Source organism: Heterocephalus glaber, unplaced genomic scaffold (assembly GCF_053883595.1).
Source record: "Heterocephalus glaber isolate CG9 unplaced genomic scaffold, H.glaber_assembly_v1.0 deba00001461, whole genome shotgun sequence".
Taxonomy (NCBI): domain Eukaryota; kingdom Metazoa; phylum Chordata; class Mammalia; order Rodentia; family Bathyergidae; genus Heterocephalus; species Heterocephalus glaber.
The window spans coordinates 31,841,312-31,861,787 of NW_028258308.1; the positions used below are offsets into that span (position 1 = coordinate 31,841,312).

The window sequence follows — 20,476 nt, forward strand, 5'->3', positions numbered from 1 at the left end:
CCACTATGCCCAGCAAAAATATATATCTTAAACACCGATGAAACCGGATTTAAAACAATTAGACAAATTAATAACTTGGTTGAAAAGTGCCATTCAAAGAACATATTAGACAAAAATGAAAATATCTGAGCCAGGGATTTACCTCAGTGGTGCCGCCACCTGCCTCCCAAGTGCAAAGTCTTGAGTTCGATCCCCGGTACCAAAAAAGAAAATAACCCCAAGATTCATTTTTTCTGTAGTGTATTGATGATTATATGTATTACAACTTTATGTCCTACATTGAACTATAGAGTATTCACTTATTTTAATTTATTTTTTAATTGACAAATAAATATTGTATATGTTTATGATGGACAACATAATGTTTTGAATGACTAACTCATGCTAGTTAACATATGCCCTATATCACATATTTATTTATGATGAGAAGACTAAAAGTCTACTTTTAAGCAATTTTAAAGTATATGATCTGTTGTTATCAATTATAGCCACCATGTGGTACATACAATAGCTCTCTTGAATTTATTCTCCCTATCTGTCTGAAATTTTGTATCCTTTGACTAACATCCCCCACTCCTTTCAGGTCCAGATCCTGGTAATAGCCATCCCTTTCTCTGATTGCTCTCTTCTGATTTTGACTTTTTTTAGATTCCACATAAAAGAGAGATCATGTGGTATTTGTCTTTGTGGCTGGCTTATTTCACTTAATATAATATCTTCATGGATTGTCAATGTTGTCACAGATTACAGATATCCTTCTTTAAGGTTAAATAGTATTGCATTGTGTGTATATACCATATTTTCTTTATCTTCTCGTCCATTGATGGACACTTAGTTTGATTCTACATCTTGGATGTTGTGAACAGGGCTCTAGTGAACACAGAAGTGCAGATAGCTCAACATACTGATTTCATTTCCTCTCTCTGTATACCCATTAGGGGTACTGCTGCAAAAATTTTATTTTTAATTTTTTTGAGGAAACTCCATACTGTTTTCCATAACACCCAGTTACTTCAAGCCTTTCAGCTGGTGAATGTGCAGTTAACATTTATAATGGTTAGTCATCCTCAAGAAAGGCATATTTCGGGGCTGAGGATTTAGCTCAGTGGTTCCAGCGCCTGCCTTGCAAGCGCAAGGTCCCGAGTTTGATCCCTGGTACCAAAAAAAAAAAGAAAGGCACATTTTGCACATTTTAAAGTGGTTCACATAAGGTGAAAATTACAGTAATGCTTGTGATTACCTAAACCCTAAATTTATACACGACAAAAATGCTTACTCTACTTCATTAGTCATGTTTTTCCCTTTAAATATATATATTTTACATTTATGCTGATTCAATAAAAACCTTTTTCATATGAGAAAAATGATTTTTTTCAGTGGTTGGGCCTTGCATATGCTAGGCAAGTACCGATGTACATAGAGCCCAGAAAAAAAATAAACTTCTAATAAGAAGGGAGCTATGCCTATTTTTCTTTTTCTGGCAGGATATTTCTAAAATGAAGAGAGAAATTTTAAAATGTACAATTTATAATAAAGATGAAAAAAGAGGGATCTGGATGCAAACCATTGTGAAGCCTCCAGGCCACAGCCAGCGCTCACTGTCACCAGTTGCCAGCTGCTGCCAGAGCCTGAGTCTCCGGGGGATTTGGTAGCTGAGGTTTCTGTCCACTTTTCTCCCCTTTTGTTTTTATCGTTGTGAATTTGTGTCTTAAAATGATGATGACAACAAGTCCTTTTTGTGTTGTTATTGGAGGTTTGGGGAGAGTGGATAGAAATGTGTATGTTTAACCTGCTATCTTCAATCAGCAAAGTCTGACAATCCTCGGAAAAGTTTGTTTTTGTTTTTGGTACTGGGGATGGAACTTGGGTCCTTCTGCTTTTGAGGCAAGTGGTGGAATGATTGAGCTAAATCCCCTGCCCTTCTCGGAAAAGTTGTAACACATTCCACTGCTCAGTGCTGGTAGCTGCTATTTATTGTTTTTATCAGTGTTCTTATTTTCCTCTTACATCTGACTACTTGGTCTCTCTTTTCTTTCTCCTTCCAAATATAGATATTTCCTAAGTTTCTATTCTCTGGCCTCTTATTGTTTTAAGTTCACCTGTGATTTTTTTTTTTTTCTTTTTTTTTGCGACAGGGTCTAAATTGCCCATGTTGGGCTGTAGCTTGCAATCCTCCCACCTCAGCCTCCCAGAGTGCTGGGATTACAAGCAATCACCACCATGCCCCGACCTCTTGCTTAGTTCCCTCATTTCCTCCTTCCCTCTGTCCTTCCTTCCTTCTTTTCTTCCCTTTTTTGGAGTTGGCATTTACCATTCTGCCAGCCTTGAACTTTTGGGTGTTAGGTGAGATGCTTATTCTCCTTCAGCCCTTACATTCAGTCACTGGTCAAAATCGTGTAGCTTCTCCCTTAGAAATGGCTTTCCTTCCCATCCTTTCTTCATCACTCACCCACAGACCACTCATATCACTGTTTCCCATTTCCTGTCCCGTCTCATCCAAATCTATCTTACAAGCTACTCAAGATTTCTTTCTAAAGGGAAGTTCTTAAAAATGACTAAATGCCCCACTGCTGCACAAGCTCAAGGACCTGAGTTCAATCCCCAGTACCAAAAAAAAAAGACTAAATGAACGAAATCTTTAGCCTTATCTCCTAACACTCATTGTAGGTTCACATTCTAGACAAGTTAGACTATACCAGACATTCAAAATTTATAATTTACCATTTGACTGTTTGTGGTTCTCTAAAGACCAGAGACCATTTGCTAATATATCATTTCCCTGAGCCCCAAATTCAAACCACAGATGCCATAAGGTTTAGCGACAGAAAAAGTCACATAATCCTGAATGTGATGGCCAGCTGCCCAATACTCATGCCTCATTCTGGCTTTGTGCTTTCTACTTATCACACTTTCAACAACTTTTATTATGATTCTGAAAGGACCACATGTATTATTCCATTCCACTTTAATATCTTTTAGCAAAAAAAGTATATTTACAAATAAGATTTATGAGTTGTTGTTTTATAGATCTTTTATGCCAGGGATTACTATGCTTGCTAATCCTTGAAAATGCCCAGTGATTTCTGGTTTCCTGAGAACTTTGCTTACATTTTTCCCAACCCAGTGTATTAATTATATTTTGCTATATAAGTAACCACCCAAAGCCTGGTGGTTTAACAATAACCATTTATTTTTCACAAAGATATAGGCAATTTTTGCAGGATTCTGAGAAGATAGCTTGCCTCTAACCCAGTTGTATGGGCTGGGGTGGCTAAACATGGAGGTTTAACATGCTTCCAAGATGGCTGACTCACAGGCTGGTTGTCAGTGCTGGCTGTCAGCAGGGAACTTAGATGATGGTCTAGCAGGTGGGAATAAGGTTTGAATTTCCTTCACGTAGGCTTCTCCAAGTGACTGCCTGGGCTTTCCATTATATGAAAGTTGGATTCCAAGAGGGAGGAAATGGAAGCTGCCAGGATTTTTGAATGTCTGCACTCAGAATTCCCAGAATGTCAGTTCCTTTGCACTCTGTTGGTCAAAGTAGGGATAAGCTCAGTTTAGATTCAAGGGGAGGACACACAAGTCCCATGTCTTGATGGCAGGAGTGATGCACATGTTACAAATGATGAAATTATTTGGAGTTATCTTGGAAGATAGGTAACACCGTCAACTTTGTGGCCACAATAATGAATGTTCCTCCTATCTGATAAATATAGTTATTTCCTCCCCTAAAAGACCAAAATATGTCATCTTATTGTACATCAGTTCATAATCCAGGAAAGCAGTGAGCATAGAACACCCTCAGGGCCAAGTCTGGCCCATGCCCTATTTTATAGAGCTCCTGAGATAAGATTGACTTTTAAAATTTTAAAGGGTTGTAAAAAACAAAAACAAAGAAGAATACACACTGGGGGTCACATATATGACCTACAAAGACTAAAATTATTTGCTATCTGGCCTTATAAAGAAAAAGTTTGCCAAACTCTAGTCTAGGATACAGCTGTAATTCCAGCTACTCAGGACACTGAGGCAGGAGGATCACAAGTTTGAGGCCCCCCCGGGCAACTTAGCAAGACCTTGTCTCAATATTAAAAAAATCAAATAAAGAGATGGAGATGTAGCTTGGCACTTCTTAGGTTCAATCTCTAGTACTGACAAAAAAGAAAAAGAAATAGGATAGTGTTATATAAATTGGACCCAAGTGCAAAAGTAGCTCTTTGGGTATAGATTTTTTGTTTTGGGTTTTTTGTTTTTTGTGGATTTTTTTGGTAGTACTGGGGGTTGAACCAGTATCTTCACACTGAGCTACATTCCTGGCCCTTTAAAAAAAAATTTTTTTTTTTTAAATTTTGAGAAAATTCTCACTAGTTGCCCAGGCTGGGCTTGAGCTTGTGAGGCCTACCCGAGACACCTGAGTGCTGGGATTACAGGTATACACCATCACTCCCAATTAGGTGCAGTTTCTTGACTGTGGGTCTTCAGACATAGTACAACTGTGTCCTCAGACCCGTGTTCTGAGATGTCAGAGCTGAAGGAGTCACACTTGATCAAATCATTCAATGTGAAGGCCAATGCACCAAAAAGATGAAGCATCTGATCTCCATATATCCAACATCTAACACTATGGAAGGGGTAGAAAACCTATAATAGATACTCCCTTTCAAAAAGGGGGAGAAAATGAGACAGACATGCAGAAAATGGTCCAGCTAGTGGAGTTATACCAGTTTCTTATGAGACCCATTCCTGCTCTTTGGAAATAATTCTTAGTGATTCTTTGCTCCATCTTTGGGTCATTTTTCCTTTTGGAAAGAGCCAATAGTTGCAATAAGTAGGTTTCTTTGGCCTGTGTCCTGCCTATAAAATTGAACTCTCAGGCTGGGGATTTAGCTCAGTGGTTTCATCGCCTGCTGCATAAGCTCAAGGACCCGAGTTCAATCCCCAGTACCAAAAAAAAAAAAATTGAACTCTCAAAGGACTCTTGATTATGCACCACCTCTATTTCATTGTAAGCTGAAATAAAAATCCTTAAAAAGCCACAAGTATCTAATACTTTAAGTTATAATTGTGCTGAGGGATGTAGCTTAAGGGTAGAATGCTTACCTAACATGTATAAAGCCCTGGGTTCAATCCCTAACCCTGAACCCCCACCCCCAAAAAAGAAAAAAAAATAAAAGAAGTTATCATTGTCTCACTAAGACAAAATCAACACTTCTGTCTCTTTCTAAGACAGACCCTGTTCTACCTTGGGCTAATGTGACGCTGTTGTGAGGCAACACCCTATGAATTGTTAGAAGCCCTATCGTCTAGTTGAAGGGATCGATGAGACATGGGTCCAGGTGCAGGTTTCAGTCAAAGATGAACCACATGTACAGCTATGGTGCTGTAAGATTATATCACCTACCAATGTTGTAGCTGTCTTAGTTTGTGTAAGTTCACCATGATGTTTGCACAACAAAAAAATCACTCAAAACTACAATATTACTATGTATTCCAATCGTTAAGCAACTTATAACTACCACCTTAAACCCTGCAGGGTGTCAACATATCTATCTTGGATAACATGTTACGTCCAAAACTTAATGACTTAAAACAACAAACTATTATTATCTCTGTTTCTGTTAGGAGTCCAGGTGCTGCTTAGGCTAAAATCTGCCTAAAATTCTGTCAAAGGTTGAGACCAAGGTGTCATCCAAGGGTATGTCTTGTTTTAGTCATTCTTTCTCCACTAGCTCCTCCAAACTCATATCCTTCTCATAAGCAAAATACATCCATTCCACCTCAGCAGCCCTCAGTCTTACTTAATTCATGCCAGCATCAACTCTAAAGTCTAGGATCTCATTTACACAGCATCTAAATCAGATATGGGTGGGACCTAAGGTACACTTCACCCTGAGGCAGAATTCCTCTCTACCTGTGAATCTAGGAATCCAGATGAGTTCTATGCTTCTAAAATACAGCGCCATGGGATTAACATTCTCATTCCAAAAGTGAGAAATGGGAAGGAGGAAAAGGGTGATGGGTTCCACACAAATTCAAAACTGAACAGGGTAAATACTACAAGATTTTTAAACCTCAAGAATAATCCTACTGGGGGCCGGGGATTTAACTCAGTGGATCCTCCACCTGCCTTGCAAACACCAGGTCCCAAGTTCGATCCTTAGTACCAAAAAAAAAAAAAAGAATAATCCTATTGGGCTTGATGCTCTGCCTTAATGACCAGTGGGTAGGAGTCTTGCCTTCTGGACCTACTGGGGTCCTATCCCTTCAGCTCTGTGGAGGACCACCCAAGTAGCTCTCTGCAAGGGCCTACCACACAGTTCCACTAGATCGGGGTCCCACGCAAGGTGGAGACAGCTCTGTCACTCAGACTGTCCCTCAGTGCTGGGAGCATGAGCCCTGACTACCTTCAAACTACTGTGGGGTCTTCCTTTCTGTTTCTTGAAGAATATTGCATAACTCTAACCTTCCTTCACTCCACTCCATTTTCCCTATTCCTTTAATGCTAGTGGTATTTCTGCCATTAAAATCCCATGGCTTCTGTAGAGATGGCTGATTATACTTATTCTAATCTCTTACCTGTCCTAATCTCTTTATCAAATAGTCCATCAATCATGCCCTTAGTGTTCTTTTCTGAACACATTTTCTCAGTTCTGGGAATCTGGAAAGACTGAGAATTTTCAAAAAGTTTAAGTTGCAGTTTTTCTTAACAGTTCTTTTTTTTTTTCTCACATTTTACTTTTAAACAGTCAGTAGGCATCAAGTCATTACTTCCACACGTTGCTTAGAAATCTCCAAGTTAAATATCCAATTTCATTTCTTGCAAGTTCTAGCTTCCACAAAACACTAGACCATGAGGCTGGGATGTAGCTCAGTTGTAGGGCACTTGGCTAGCATGTGGTAAGGTTTTAGGTTCAGTCTCCAGCACCATACTGTAACACACACACACACACACACACACACACACACACACACACCAAGGACTTTTTTGTAGGGGTAGAATTGAACATAGGGACTTCACACTGACCTACCCCACCCCTTTAAAATTTTTTTGAGATAGGGTCTCACTAAATCATTAAGTTGCTCATACTGGGCTGGAACTTGCTATCCTCCTGCTTCAGCCTCCCAGAGTGCTGAGATTTCAGGTATGTGCCACAATACCCAGATTTACTTTTTATTGTTGTTTTTGTTTTGTTTTGTTGGTACTGGGGATGAAACTCGGGACCTTGTGCTTGCAAAACAGGCAGTGGAAACACTGAGCTAAATCCCCAGCCCATTACTTTTTATTTTGAGACATGGTCTTGCTAAATTGCCCAGGCTGGCCTTGAGCTTCTGATCCTCCTGCCTCAGCCTCCAAGTAGGAACTACAAGCATGTGCAACAGCACCTGGCAGTTTTCTTGATAGCGCTCCCCTTTTCTTTCTGAGACTTCACCAGTATCACCTTTTTTTTTTTTTTTAATTCTTTTATTGGTACATTTTAGGTACACAACACAATTACATTTCTCATTGGGAATTGTACCTTTACATGATGCATTTTGGTTCTTATTTTTGCACCATTCCTAGCCCTCCCTTCACGCCCTCCACCCTTCCCTATTTACAAAGACTTTATTTCCATTTTTTCCATTTCTCATCATTTTTCCTTTCCCTCCTTTCCTTTCCCCTGCCCCTCCCAATACCCCTACCACTTTGGACCTTTTCTTCCTATTTTGCATTATCAATTATTCATTCTAATCATTGGTACATTTTAGGTATACAATATAATAACATTCATCATTGGAAATTTGCGCCTTTACATAGTCTCTCTTGGTTCTTATTTTTCACCCTTGCCCAGCCCTCCCTTCAACCCCTCCAGTCCTCCCTATTTACAAAGATTTTGTTCCTATTTTTCCATTTTCTCATATTAATCCCATTCCCTTCTATCCTTTCCCCTAGCCCTCCCACTTCCTTCCCCTTTACCCCTTTTCTTCCTATTTCACATGACCTATTATACATTTTAGTCCTTATTTACACTTTCAGTTTCTCACACCAGAGAAACTATTTGGTATTTATACATGTGTGTCCTATTTATTTCACTTAAGAGTATCACCTCAATGTGCATCCACTTAGCTATAAATGTCTCTAATGTCTCATTTTTTATGGCTGAGTAGTACTCCATTTTATAAAAAAACCCACATTTTCTTTATCCAGTCTCCAGTTGATGGACATTTGGGCTGTTTCCAAGTTTTAGCTATCACAAACTGTGCTGCTACGAACATGGGCGCACATATATCACTGTGGTATGATTCTTTAATTGTTTGGGGAAGATCCCCAGCAGTGGAATAGCAGGGTCAAATGGGACTTCCAGTCCTAGTTCTTTGAGGTATCTCTATACTGATTTCCACAGTGCTTGCACCAGTCTACACTCCCACCAGCAGTGGAGCAGGGTTCCTCTTTCCCCACAGCCCCTCCAGCATTTGTTATTGGTTGATTTCATGATAGCAGCCATTCTTTCTGGAGTGAAGTGGAATCTCAGCGTTGTTTTCAGTTGCATCTCTCAAATGACCAGTGATGTTGAACATTTTTTCATGTATTTATTTGCTATTTCTACTTCTTTGTCTGAGCAATGTCTGTTCATTTCAGATGCCCATTTTCAGATTGGGTCTTTAGATTTGAGAGGTCTGATCTTTTTAAGTTCTTTATAGATTTGAGATAGTAGACCTTTGTCTGAGGAAGAGCAGGTGAAGATTTTTTCCCACGTTGTGGTTTGTCTCTTCACACTGCTGGTGGTTTCTCTTGCTGTGCAGAAGCTTTTTAATAAGAAGAGATCCCACTTATTGATTGTTTCTGCTAGTTCATGGGCAACTGAGGTTTTGTTCATAAAATCTTTTCCTATACCGATGTCTTCAAGAATTCTACCTAACCTCTGCTCCAACTGGTTCAGAGTTTCTATTTTAATATTTAGATCTTTAATCCATTTTGATTTTAGTTTAGTTCGTGGTGAGAGATATAGGTCTAGTTTTAATTTTTGGCAAGTTGAAGCCCAATTTTTCCAGCACCATTTATTAAAGAGGCTATCTTTCCTCCAGTGAGGGTGTTTGGCTCCTTTATCGAAGATGAGATGGCTGGGTGTGTCTGGCATTGTTTCTGCATCTTCTAATCTGTTCCACTGGTCCTCAAGTCTGTTTCTTTGCCAGTACCATGCTGTTTTTATCACAGTAGCTTTGTAGTAGAGTTGCAGGTTGGGGATTGTGATACCCCCTGCCATGTCTCTGTTACCTAGAATTGGTTTTGCTATTCTGGGTCTCTTCTTCTTCCAAATTAACTTTTGGATTGTTTTCTCAAGGTCCATGAAGTATGCTGCTAGGATCTCAATTGGAATTGCATTAAATCTATATAGCAGTTTTGGAAGTATGGTCATTTTCACTATATTAATCCTTCCTACCCAGGAGCAGGGGATGTCTGTCCATTTTCTGATATCATCTTCAATCTCTCTTTTCAGAGTGCCACAGTTTTCAGAGAAGAGGTCTTTGATTTCTTTCATTAGGGTGATTCCTAGGTATTTCAGTTTTTTGGATGCTATTGTGAAAGGAATTATTTGCCCTATTTCTCTCTCAGTGAGTCTGTCATTGGTGTAGAGGAAAGCTATTGATTTTTGTGTGTTGACCTTGTAACCAGCTACTTGACTGAATTTGGTTATTAAGTCTAGAAGACTTTTGGTGGAGTTCTTGGGGTCTTCTATATAGAGTATCATGTCATCTGCAAAGAATGACAATTTGACTTCTTCATTTCCTATCTTTATTCCTTTCATTTCTTTCTCTTGTCTAATTGCCATGGCTAATGTTTCCAGAACTATATTGAACAAGAGTGGTGATAGTGGACATCCTTGTCTTGTTCCTGATTTGAGTGTGAAGGATTTCAGTTTTTGACCATTTAGTATGATATTGTCTGTTGGCTTTTCATAGATTGCTTTTATCAGTTTGAGGTAGAGACAATCTATTCCAATTTTTTGTAGGGTTTTTATTATAAATGCATGTTGGATTTTGTCAAATGCTCTTTCTGCGTCTATGGAGATAATCATATGGTTTTTGTCCTTGGCTCTATTGACATAGTGTATTACACTGATTGATTTTCATATGTTGAAGCATCCCTGCATCCCTGGGATGAATCCCACTTGATCAGGGTGAATGATCTTCTTGATGATCTTCTGCATTCTGTTTGCCATTATCTTATTAAGGATTTTTGCATCTATTGTCATTAGTGAGATTGGCCTATAGCTCTCCTTTTTGGTTGGGTCTTTCTCTGCTTTGGGGATCAAAGTGATGCTTGCTTCCAGGAATGAATTTGGGAGTATTGCTTCTCTTTCAATTTCATGGAAGAGTTTAAACAGTAGTGGCAGTAGTTCCTCTAAATCTTGTAGAATTCAGCAGTGAAGCCATCAGGGCCTGGGCTTTTCTTAGTTGATAAGTTTTTAATTACATTTTCAATTTCATTGGTTGATATTGGGTTGTTCACAATTTTTAGGTCTTCTTCGTTCAACTTTGGTAATTCATATGTATCTAGGAATCTGTCCATTTCTTCTGTGTTGTCCATCTTATTGGCGTATAGGTTCTGGAAGTAGGTACTGATGATCCTCTGAATTTCTGCTGGGTCTGTTGTAATTTTACCCTTTTCATTCCTAATTGCATGGATTTGGGCCTTTTCTTTCCTTTTTCTGATAAGGTTGGCTAAGAGTTTGTCAATTTTGTTGATTCTTTCCAAGAACCAATTCTTGGCTTCATTAATTTTTTTGTATTGTTGTCTTAGTCTCCATTGCATTGATTTCTCCTCTGATTTTTATAATTTTCTCCCTTGTATGAGCTTTGGGGTTGTCCTGCTCTTCTTCTCTAGAAGCTTGAGGTTCAGCATCAGGTTGTTCAATTGGGCTCCTTCTGTTTTCCTAATATGCATATTCACTGCTATGAATTTCCCTCATAAGACTGCTTTCATTGTTTCCCATAGATTCCAATATGTTGATTTGTCATTGTCATTTAATTGAGGGAACTGTCTGATTTCTTCTTTAATTTCCTCTGTGACCCATTGGTTATTCAGAAGTGTGTTGTTCAATTTCCACGTATTTATGAAATTTTTTGAGTTTCTTTTGCTATGGATCTCCAATTTCATCGCACTATGGTCTGATAATATACAAGGGATAACTTCAGTTCCTTTGCACTTCCTTAAACATGTTCTATATGTGAGTATGTGGTCTATTTTGGAGAATGACCCATGTGCAGCTGAGAAGAATGTGTATTCTGATTTTGTGGAGTGGAACACTCTGTAAACATCTGTTAAGTTCATTTGTTCAAGAGTTCGATTGAGTTCTAGTATTTCATTACATATTTTTTGTCTAGTTGATCTATCTATTTGTGACAGTGGGGTGTTGAGGTCCCCCACTACAATTGTATTAGTGCATATATGACTTTTCATGTCCGTTAGTATTTGTTTTATATAGTTGGGTGCACTAGTGTTTAGTGCATAGATATTTATGATTGTCATCTCTTCCTCTTGGATTCTTCCCTTTACAAGGATGTAGTGTCCTTCTTCATCTCTCTTCATCAGTGTTGGTTTGAAATCTACTTGATCTGCAAAGAGGATAGCTACTCTTGCTTTTTTTCGGGTTTCCGTCACATGGAGTATTGTTTTCCACCCTTTAACTTTCATTCTATGAGTTTCCTTTTGACTTAAGTGTGTTTCTTGCATGCAGCATATTGTTGGATTTTGCTTCTTGACCCATTCTGCCAGTCTATTTCTTTTGATTGGTGAATTGAGACCATTAACATTGATGGTTATAACTGCAACGTATTGACTTGTCATTGCCATGACTTTTTCTTTTTGCTGGGTTCTTCCTCTTTGCATTTAATTTCTTGTCATGCCAGATGGGTTCATTCAGCTTTGCTCCCTGGTGCTGTGATCCTCAATGTCTGTTTCTAGGCTATTGTGTAAAATTCTTTGGAGTTCTGGTTTGGTATTCATGAAGTTCCTAAGGTGCTCTTTGTCACGAAAGTATCTTATTTCTCCATCAATTTTGAAAGATAATTTTTCAGGGTACATCAATTTGGGTTGGAGGCTGTTTTCTTTTAGGGCTTGGAATATGTCACTCCAAGCTCTTCTTGCCTTGATGGTTTGTGTTGAGAAGTCTGCTGTGATTCTGATGGGCTTTCCTGTGTATGTGATTTGTTTCTTTTCTCTAACTGGTTGTAGAACTTTGTTCTTCTGTTGAGTTTCTGGAATCTTAACAATTATATGCCTATGTGTAGATTTTTTTTGATGAAGGCTATTTGGAGTCCTATATGCCTCACTTATCTGTATGTCAAGCTCTTTTCCCCTGCTTGGGAAGTTTTCTGCCATTATTTCTGTGAAGAGTTCTTTTATGTCATCTGCACTCTCTCCTGTTTCTTCATTGAGCCCAATCAGTCTTATGTTATTCTTCTTTGCATCATCTAGCAGCTGCTGGATTGATTTCTCATGTTCTCTTATAATTTTGAAGCAATTTTTCTTTTCCTGGTTACTAATTGCAATCTTATCTTCCATATCTGAAATTCTGTCCTCACATTGGCTCATTCTGCTGTGTAGACTTTCAATGGAGTTTTTCATCTCCTGGAACTCTATTTGCATCTGTTTTATGGATTCCATTTGTTTCCTATGTTGGGATTCCATCATGTTCCTCACCTTTTCTCTAGATTTATTAATCATGTCTTGCACTAGGGGCACAGTTTCTCCTATTATCTGAGAAATTATTTCTGATTTCATTTTTTCCAGATCCCCTTTTGTTGCTAGTTCAGTGGGTCCAGGTGGTTGAGTATCAGAGTGTTCCATCTCATTTCCCTTTGGGGTTGCTGTAAGTGATCTGGGAGTCTGGTTTTGAGACTTATCTATGTGTTTTCTCATTTCAACTGGGTGGGGGGCTGTTAGCACCTGCACGGATTACCTCCTCTGAGCTGGGAGAGGTGGGACAGGGGCCAGGAGCAGCAGTAGGGATGGTGGCCCAAAAGCCCTTTCCTCTGGGCTGGGACCAGGGGGAGGGATGGTGGCTGGGAAGCCCCTTCCTCTGGACCAGGAGCAGTGGGATGGTGGCTCAGAAGCCCCTACCTCTGGGCTGGGAGTGGCAGGACTCAGTACAGTGGTCTGGTGGTCCAGTGTCCTCTGCATCTTTGTAGTGTTGAACCAGGTGGCTGTATAGAGGAGCGGGGTGGTGGTGGTGTCCAGTGGATTGTTGCTGGGGCGTGGGCTGATTCACCGTGTTCTGGGCAACTCGCGACCTCCGTAGGGCATGCATAGACCTCACCAGTATCACCTTTAGCAATCCTGTCATAGCAATCTTAGCTTTTCTGGCATGCACCTCAACACTCTTCCAGTGTCTACTTATTCCCTAGTTCTAAAAATAGTTCCAGAGGCTGATATAGCTCAGTGGTAGAGGGTTTCCCTAGCATGCAGAAAACTCTGGCTTCAATCCCCAACACCACAAAAAGAAAAAAAAACAAAAAATAGAGCTACTTCTACACTTTTAGTGTTACAATAGCACCCCACTTCTTGGTTATCAATTACTGTTTAAGCCACACAGGCTGCCATAATAAAATAACGTGGGCTGGGTGACTTAAGCAACAGACAGCTGTAGAGGCTGGGAAATCCAAAATCAAGGTTCTAGACAATTTGGTTCCTGTTGCAGGCCCTCCTCCTGGCTTGCAGATGGCCACCTTCTCACTGTGTACTTACATGACAGAGAGAAAGGAAGCTATGGCATGTTTTCTTCTTCTTCTAAGGACAGTAACTCCATCAGGGGGGTGCCACTCTCATCATCACATCTAAACCCAGTTACTTCTCAAAGGCCTTACCCTACTACCATCACCCTGGAGATTAGGGTTTTATAATGGAATTTAGGGATATCTAAATGTTTAGTACTAACAGGATTTATCAACAGATTCCACCTAGGGAGAATCTATTTACAAGTTTACTCATATGGTTGTGGTCAGAGCTCAGTTCCCTGTGGGTCATTGGAGTGAAAGCCAGTTCCTTATTGGTTTCTAGATGTAGGTCTTCGCCATTCCTCACCACATGGGTCTCTCCATGTTGTGGCCTTCACATTGGGGCAGCTGGCTTCCATCAAAGGCAGTGAGTGACAGCAAAGATGGGTGTGTAAAACATGAGCCAGTCTTTTTTGTTTTTTGTCCATGTTGTATTAATTAAAAGTAAGTCAGTAGGTCCAGTTCATAGTCCAAGAAGGGGGACCACACACAGGTTGAACACCAGCAGGTAGTTGGGGACCACTGTTGAAACCACCTTCCCCAGGGTCTTCTATCAACATTGTAATCCTGAACTTTACCTAAGATCATGTTTTCCTGGTAGCATTCCGCATTTCACCTTTGTTCTTAAGCCATTTCTAATTTTAAGTTTTATCCTTTAAAGAAGCTAGGAATGAGAACATTTTTGGGGGGGGTACCAGTGATCGAACTCAGGACCTTGCACTTGGGAGGCAGGTGGCAGAACCACTGAGCTAAATCCCTGTCCCATGAGAACATTTTTTTTCAAACCTTCCAAGTCCTGGCTTCTCTAATTGTCTAATCCAAGTCCCGTTTCTTCTAATTCTGATGGAAAATAGAACACTTCCTTTTTTTAACGTCACTTCACTTCTCTGGTAGTGTATCATAAGCATCCAAAAGAAACTATTTAGGCTGGGGTTGTAGCTCAGTGGTAGAGCACTTGCCTAGCATGTGTGAGGCCCTGGATTCACTCTCCAGCACTGCAAAATAAGTAACTAAATACCATTCAATCATTTCAAGATTTTCTCCAGAAATCTCCATAGCAAGGTCTACATGTTTATTAAGTACTTTTTTCTATCTTTCATGTAACTGCAGGCTCATTTGGCTAATTGCTCTTCCAATTCCTAAACCAGGTCCAGCCTACAATAACAATATTCTTACTGTCCTTTAAGAGTGTTCTTCATTGACAGAGCCCTCAAGGTTCTGCTAGCTTCCACTTTCACCTGATCCCAAAGCCACTGAGTAGGACCACACACCAGGACCCCACTTCTAGACATGCAATTATGTTTCAGTCATATATTGTTGTATAACAAAAAAATCCCAGCAACTTAAAAGAACAGCATTCATTTTTTTGCTAATAGTTTCCTGAAGAAAAATCATCCCTGTTTCACATGGGATTGGCTAGGCAGCTCAACTCCTGGTTGAGCATCTACTTTGTATACAGTTCACTCACAAGCCTGGTGTGATAGCCAGCTTTCCATCATTGTGACAAAGTACCTGAGAAAAACAGCTTAAAGGAAAAAAGGTTTATTCTGCCTCACAGGGTCAGAGGTTTCAGTGCAAGGTTGGCCAGCTCCACTACTTTAAGCTTGTGAAGAGGCAGAAACAATAAGGCAGAAGGGTGTGGCAGAGGAAGCTGCTCATCTAATGGCAGCCAGGAAATGGTAGAAGAGGCCAGGGACAGATATAGCATTCAATGGCATGCCCCTAGTGAGCTACTTCCTCCAACCCAGCCCAGATCACCCAATAGCCCATTCAGCTATCAACTCACCAAGCCATTGATGAAATTAGTACTCTGATGATCCAGTCATTTCTCTAGGCTCCACCTCTGAACACTGGTACATTGGGGATCCCTCCTTCAATACCTGTGTCTTTTGAGGACACTATTCATTGGTTGATTCTTTTTTCAGGCAGGGTCTTGGTTTGTAGTTTAAGCTGGCCTTGAGTTCACTATGTAGCCCAGGCTGGCCTTGAACTCTCAATGACACTCCTGCCTCAGCCTCCTGAGTGCTGGGATTACAGACATGCACCACCATGCCTAGCTAATGCTTGTACATAAATCATAGCACCAGACACATTGGTACTGGCTGTCTGTTGAGAGCTCAGCTCAGGCTGTAAGCCAGTGACCTGCAGCCTCCACCATACTGTCCTCTGTATTAGTCTTTCTGGGCTTCCTTAAATGACTGAAGGCAAGTGAGCACCTCTCAGAATTACTGAGGAGGTAAAATCAGGGGGACAGTACACAACTGTGTGCATATACTTAATACTGAACTGTACACTTAAAATAGTTAAGGTGGTAAATTTTATGTATCTTTTTCCACTATTAAAAAATGCATAAATAAGAACAAGAGAAGATGGTGACAGCCTAGGGGAGGATAGCAGAGGGATGAGAGAGAGAGTTGTCAGGATGAACAGAGCCTCTGGCCTCAATAACTCCTTTGGTTTGGCAACATGTGGTAGACACTGCAGGTTTCTGCTGCAAAGCTAGCGTTAAGTACAAAGACTGAGCCATGCAAATAGCCTCAAAATAGCCTTTTAATGTCTAAAATTCCCAGAGACAAACATTTAAGACATAATTATGGGTTTGGATTTCTCAATGCAAGCCTCAAAAGGAACCGTGCCAGAGAAACAGTGATGAGCAATAAAAACTACAGGTGCATATGATATTTCCCCTTGAATCTGGCATGTAACCTTGTAGGTCAGACAGAAATATGGTAAGGCAGTGGGCAGGGGAGAGGGCAGATGTTTCTTGGTCATTAGCCCAATTTTTCCAGGATATAAAATCTCTTTGTTGTCTTACAGTTCTTACTATGCCTGGAAACTATTGCTACTGAGGAGATCTCACTTTTGAAACTTTCTTTCTTTGAAGTAGTAAACAAGTCATAATGATTATTTATAGCCTGAGTGAATGTACATTCTTCCCTCCCACCACACGCATGTGTGCATGCACACACATACACACACCCCACATACATACTCAAGTCACAGGTTTTATAAATAATGAAGATCTGTTTACAGATTTTTCTTAGGTTTTGTTGGTTATACATTATTTGACTTTTCTTCCAAATAAGTCTAAACCATTCTTTGCAGAAATGACAGGAAACAAATCCCTTTCATTCCAGCATATTATGCCAGCCTTACACTCTGAAAACATGCTGCACTCTCCCTCCCAACTATAGACATTAGGAAACCCTGCTAGCTTCTCAACTGGCTGGTGTGTCAATAGACTGATGTGAGTTTCCCTTTTATTTCTTGAAATCTCATCAACTGTCCCATTTTGTTTAAGGTCTTTTAGGCCCTGCCCCCTGCAGAATAATGACCACTGCTCTGACTCTCTCTAGTGACGTTCTGTGCCTCTCCATTCATTCTAAGACACCTGTACTAATTCATTCTTTCCTCCCAGATCCTGAATAAATCCGATAATGTCATTCAAGCCCCAGAAAAAGTAACTGCTAAGTAAGACTTAATGTGCTCATTCATTATAAGTAATTGAGTACCTACTATGTGTTAGGCATTGTCTAGATGGTGAGAACACAATGAACAAACCAGACAAGGCTCCTGTAATGGAACTTACTTTTGTTTCTTATCCCAGAGGTTTCTGACTTTTTTTTTTTTTTTGGTACCGGGGATCGAACTCAGGTCCTTGTGCTTGCTCAGCAGGTGGCGAAACCACTGAGCTAAATCCCTGGCCCCTGGTTTCTGACTTAACAATGGACAAAGTCCCAGTTTGGCCTAAAGACAAAAAAAAAAAAAAAAAAAAAATTAGGTTCTATATTTGGAATTAACCCACCTTTCCCTGGATGGGGGTAGGGAAAGTTCTCCCAGCATCCTGAGATCACACAACATATTCTACCTACTTTTAAGTGGGGTCTGACTGGAACCATCAAGGACTAGATTAACTGTCATTCTTCTTGGGCCCCTGCCAAGCTCCAGCCAAACAATGCCTTTCTGTGAGTGCGTTCAATAACAGGCAAGAATGGCCAAGGAGAGCAAAGTCCTGGGATTACTGGCCAGCACAGGGGTCGAAGACCACCACTCAGCTACTGCTCAGGAAGATATTGCCCCCTCGTGGTTCGTCATGTAACAGGGAAATGCTGGCAGTGGGAAGGGCCGCTAATCAACACAATCCATGCATCAAAACAAAGTTTCCCCAGATAAATTGTAGCCTTGCTTCTGAATATCTTCGGTTGTAGTTTCCACAGACTCTTGGTTTATTTCTTGCCAGGTTACACTTTTGTTCCTAAGGAAAGCAATGACATTATGACAGCAATTAAAGGACAGAAACATTTTTTTCTTGTACTCTTTTTCCAAATCTCTAGATCCCCAAGAAAAACTCAATGTATAAGTCCAAGCAGCACTGTTTTTCTTTTCATAGCGCCTTTAAACTTAAAAGAAAAAAAAGTGTGTGCGTGCATGTGTGTGTGTGTATGCATGTTTTGCTTTTTATAATTTGAACCAGGATTCTGCGATTATGTTGCTGTGGAGTTGTTTTGGGTATCTTGTCTCCACAACACCACTTTAAACTCCCGAAAGGCAGGGCTCTTATCTTCAACTCCTACCTCTGGCACCTCCACCCCATCACCAGCAGCACTTAAACCAGTGTAGGGTAAAGAATTTCTAGTGGGGGTAAAAAGATAAACAGTTAAGCAAGCAAATAATTAGAAATTATGATTGGTGCTGTGCAGGAAAAGAACCTCATGCTATGAGAGAGAATTCCTAAGAGTGAGAAGTGAGGCAGAACCTACTGAGACATAGAGTTTAAAAATTTTAACTTTGCAGCAGTCAAGTTTAAAAGCTTAATTGATCTAGTATTGGAAAAGCTCTGTAGGGCCAACAGAAAATAGAAATAATAATAATGTTAGCTTCGATGTATTGTAAACTTAAACTGGGCAAGAACAAGTGCTAAATGTTATGGCTGTATCAACGCGATCTCTAAAATACTGGGAGATATATACAACTGTCCTATTTCACAGCCGAGGAAACAGAAGCTATGTGGGGCTTCTGGGTTTGTGGGCGACCAGACCAAAAGTTGGGACTTGGTGCTTTGACCTTCAGGAGTTCATCTGTATTGACCTTCCAGTTCTGCTGGCAGTGAGGAACATTCACTTAGCTAACTATAGTATACGAAGGAGTCCATTTAAATAGCCGTGGGATTAAAGACAAACAGGGCAGGGTCTTGTGTTCCAGGAAGGAGCTCCCCAAGAGTGAACCGGCCAGGTAAACAATTGGTTTCAGAACAGTCTGCTGAGAGCTGTAAGAGCAGTCTGATCAGGGGCCACCGGAAGCCTCGGAGAGAGGAATAGCTCAGCCACTAGGCTGGAGAGGTTTTATAGGCCCCAGGGGCATTTAAAGTGGAGTGGAAGCTATGTCCCCAAAAAGTCCACTGGTTGTGGGCTGTCGCCACTGTCACCCGAATTCTCTCATCCTGTCGTTTCAAGCTGCAGACTAGGGAGGGAAGAAGTGGGTCTCAGTGGTAGCGACAGGAAGGGCTGGATGAGGGGTCTGAGTGCAAATCCTTCGTGAAAAGCAGGCAAACAAAAGTGGCACGCGCCCGTATAGGGTCCCCTCACCGCCCGGGCCTGGTTCCCGCCCCTTTTCAGGCACATGCGGGTTGACCCGCTCAGGGGCACCCAGGGTTGGGGTGCGTATTCTCTCCGCACCCCTGGGCCTGGCCAGAGACACTCGGCCTCGTCCGGGCTGGGGTCTGAGCTTCCGCCCGGCCGGCCGCCCCTCCCCAGCGCGCACCATCCGGCCCCTCCTCCCGCGGGGGGCTTCGCCGTCCCCGTCCGGTCCCCGTGGGCTGCAGCCCAGGTCCAGGGAGGGCGGAGGAAAGAGGAGAGGGAGGGAACGGGCGAGGGGAGGGAGGAAGGCGCGCGAGAGGGAGCCGCTTCGATCCCGTACTTGCTGGAGCCTGCCAGGAGCACGCTCAGCGGCGGTCCGGGTCCTTGCGTCCCAGCCGCGGCCCGCACCCCGCACCCCGCACCCCGCTGCCCCGCTCCTCCCGCTCCTCCTCCTTCTCCTCCTCTTCTTCCTCCGCCTCCCGGGCCACCCCGCGTCCCCTCCTTAGGCAGCTGCTAGGCTTGGGCAGCAGCAGCAGTCCCCAGCCCCAACTCAGCTACATCCCCAACTCCTGGGAAGCGCGCCTCGCCCCATCCTTTCTTCTCCTTTCCTTCCTTCCCTCCCTCACGCCCGCCCGCCCTCTTCAGGTCTCCCTCCCGGTCCCGGTCGCCTGCCTCCGTCCCGGCTCCGTCGGCCCCCGCCTGGCCCCGGCTCTCGCGCGCACTTCCTGAGTCGCGGGCCGCCGCCGCCCGGGGAAGGCAGCAGTGGGCGAGCGCGCCCTCGCCCAGCCCCGCGCCCCAGCCCTGCCCGGCGAGGAAGGACCGGGAAGATGAACAACGGCGGCAAAGCCGAGAAGGAGAACACCCCCAGCGAAGCCAACCTGCAGGAGGAAGAGGTAGGTGCGCCCGGGCTCGGAAGTGCGGGCACCGGCAGGGAGCGGACTGGGGCGCCCGCCGCACACCCCGAGCGTGGACGCTTGGGGGGCTTGGGGTCGCCGGGTCCAGACCGCCCGGCAAGGGTGCCCCGGAGCGCGCGCGCGCTCGTGTGTGTGTGTGTGTGTGTGTGTGTGTGTGTCTGCGCGCCTCTGCGTGCGTCTGCGTGCCTGAAATTGCGTAACTTTGAGGACTTTTTGGAGACTTTGGTAAGT

The 20,476-nt window shown here is 42.2% G+C and overlaps 1 protein-coding gene and 1 long non-coding RNA gene across 5 annotated transcripts in view; one reads left to right on the forward strand and one right to left on the reverse strand.

Annotated features, from left to right (window-relative positions):
• Window positions 1-3,172: 3,172 nt before the first annotated feature.
• LOC106007951 (uncharacterized) lies at window positions 3,173-20,383 on the reverse strand. 2 transcript variants are annotated; one of them, XR_001182517.3, is made up of 4 exons: window positions 20,210-20,383; window positions 17,628-18,010; window positions 17,345-17,502; window positions 3,173-3,528 (listed from the first exon to the last, which is right to left on the reverse strand). It is a non-coding gene; the product is annotated as an uncharacterized LOC106007951 (long non-coding RNA). The 2 variants fall into 2 exon arrangements; XR_001182516.3 differs by lacking the exon at window positions 3,173-3,528 and having other exon boundaries at window positions 17,330-17,502; window positions 20,210-20,382.
• The window catches only part of Rbpms (RNA binding protein, mRNA processing factor), a 174,874-nt gene continuing 174,067 nt past the window's right edge, over window positions 19,670-20,476 (forward strand). The window contains exon 1 of one of the 3 annotated variants that reach the window (XM_004867657.4): window positions 19,670-20,224. In XM_004867657.4, coding sequence (XP_004867714.1) covers window positions 20,159-20,224 — 66 coding nt within the window. In that variant the 5' untranslated portion in view covers window positions 19,670-20,158. The remainder of the gene's footprint in view (window positions 20,225-20,476) is intronic. The other 2 variants (XM_021246664.2, XM_087216958.1) reach the window with 2 other exon arrangements.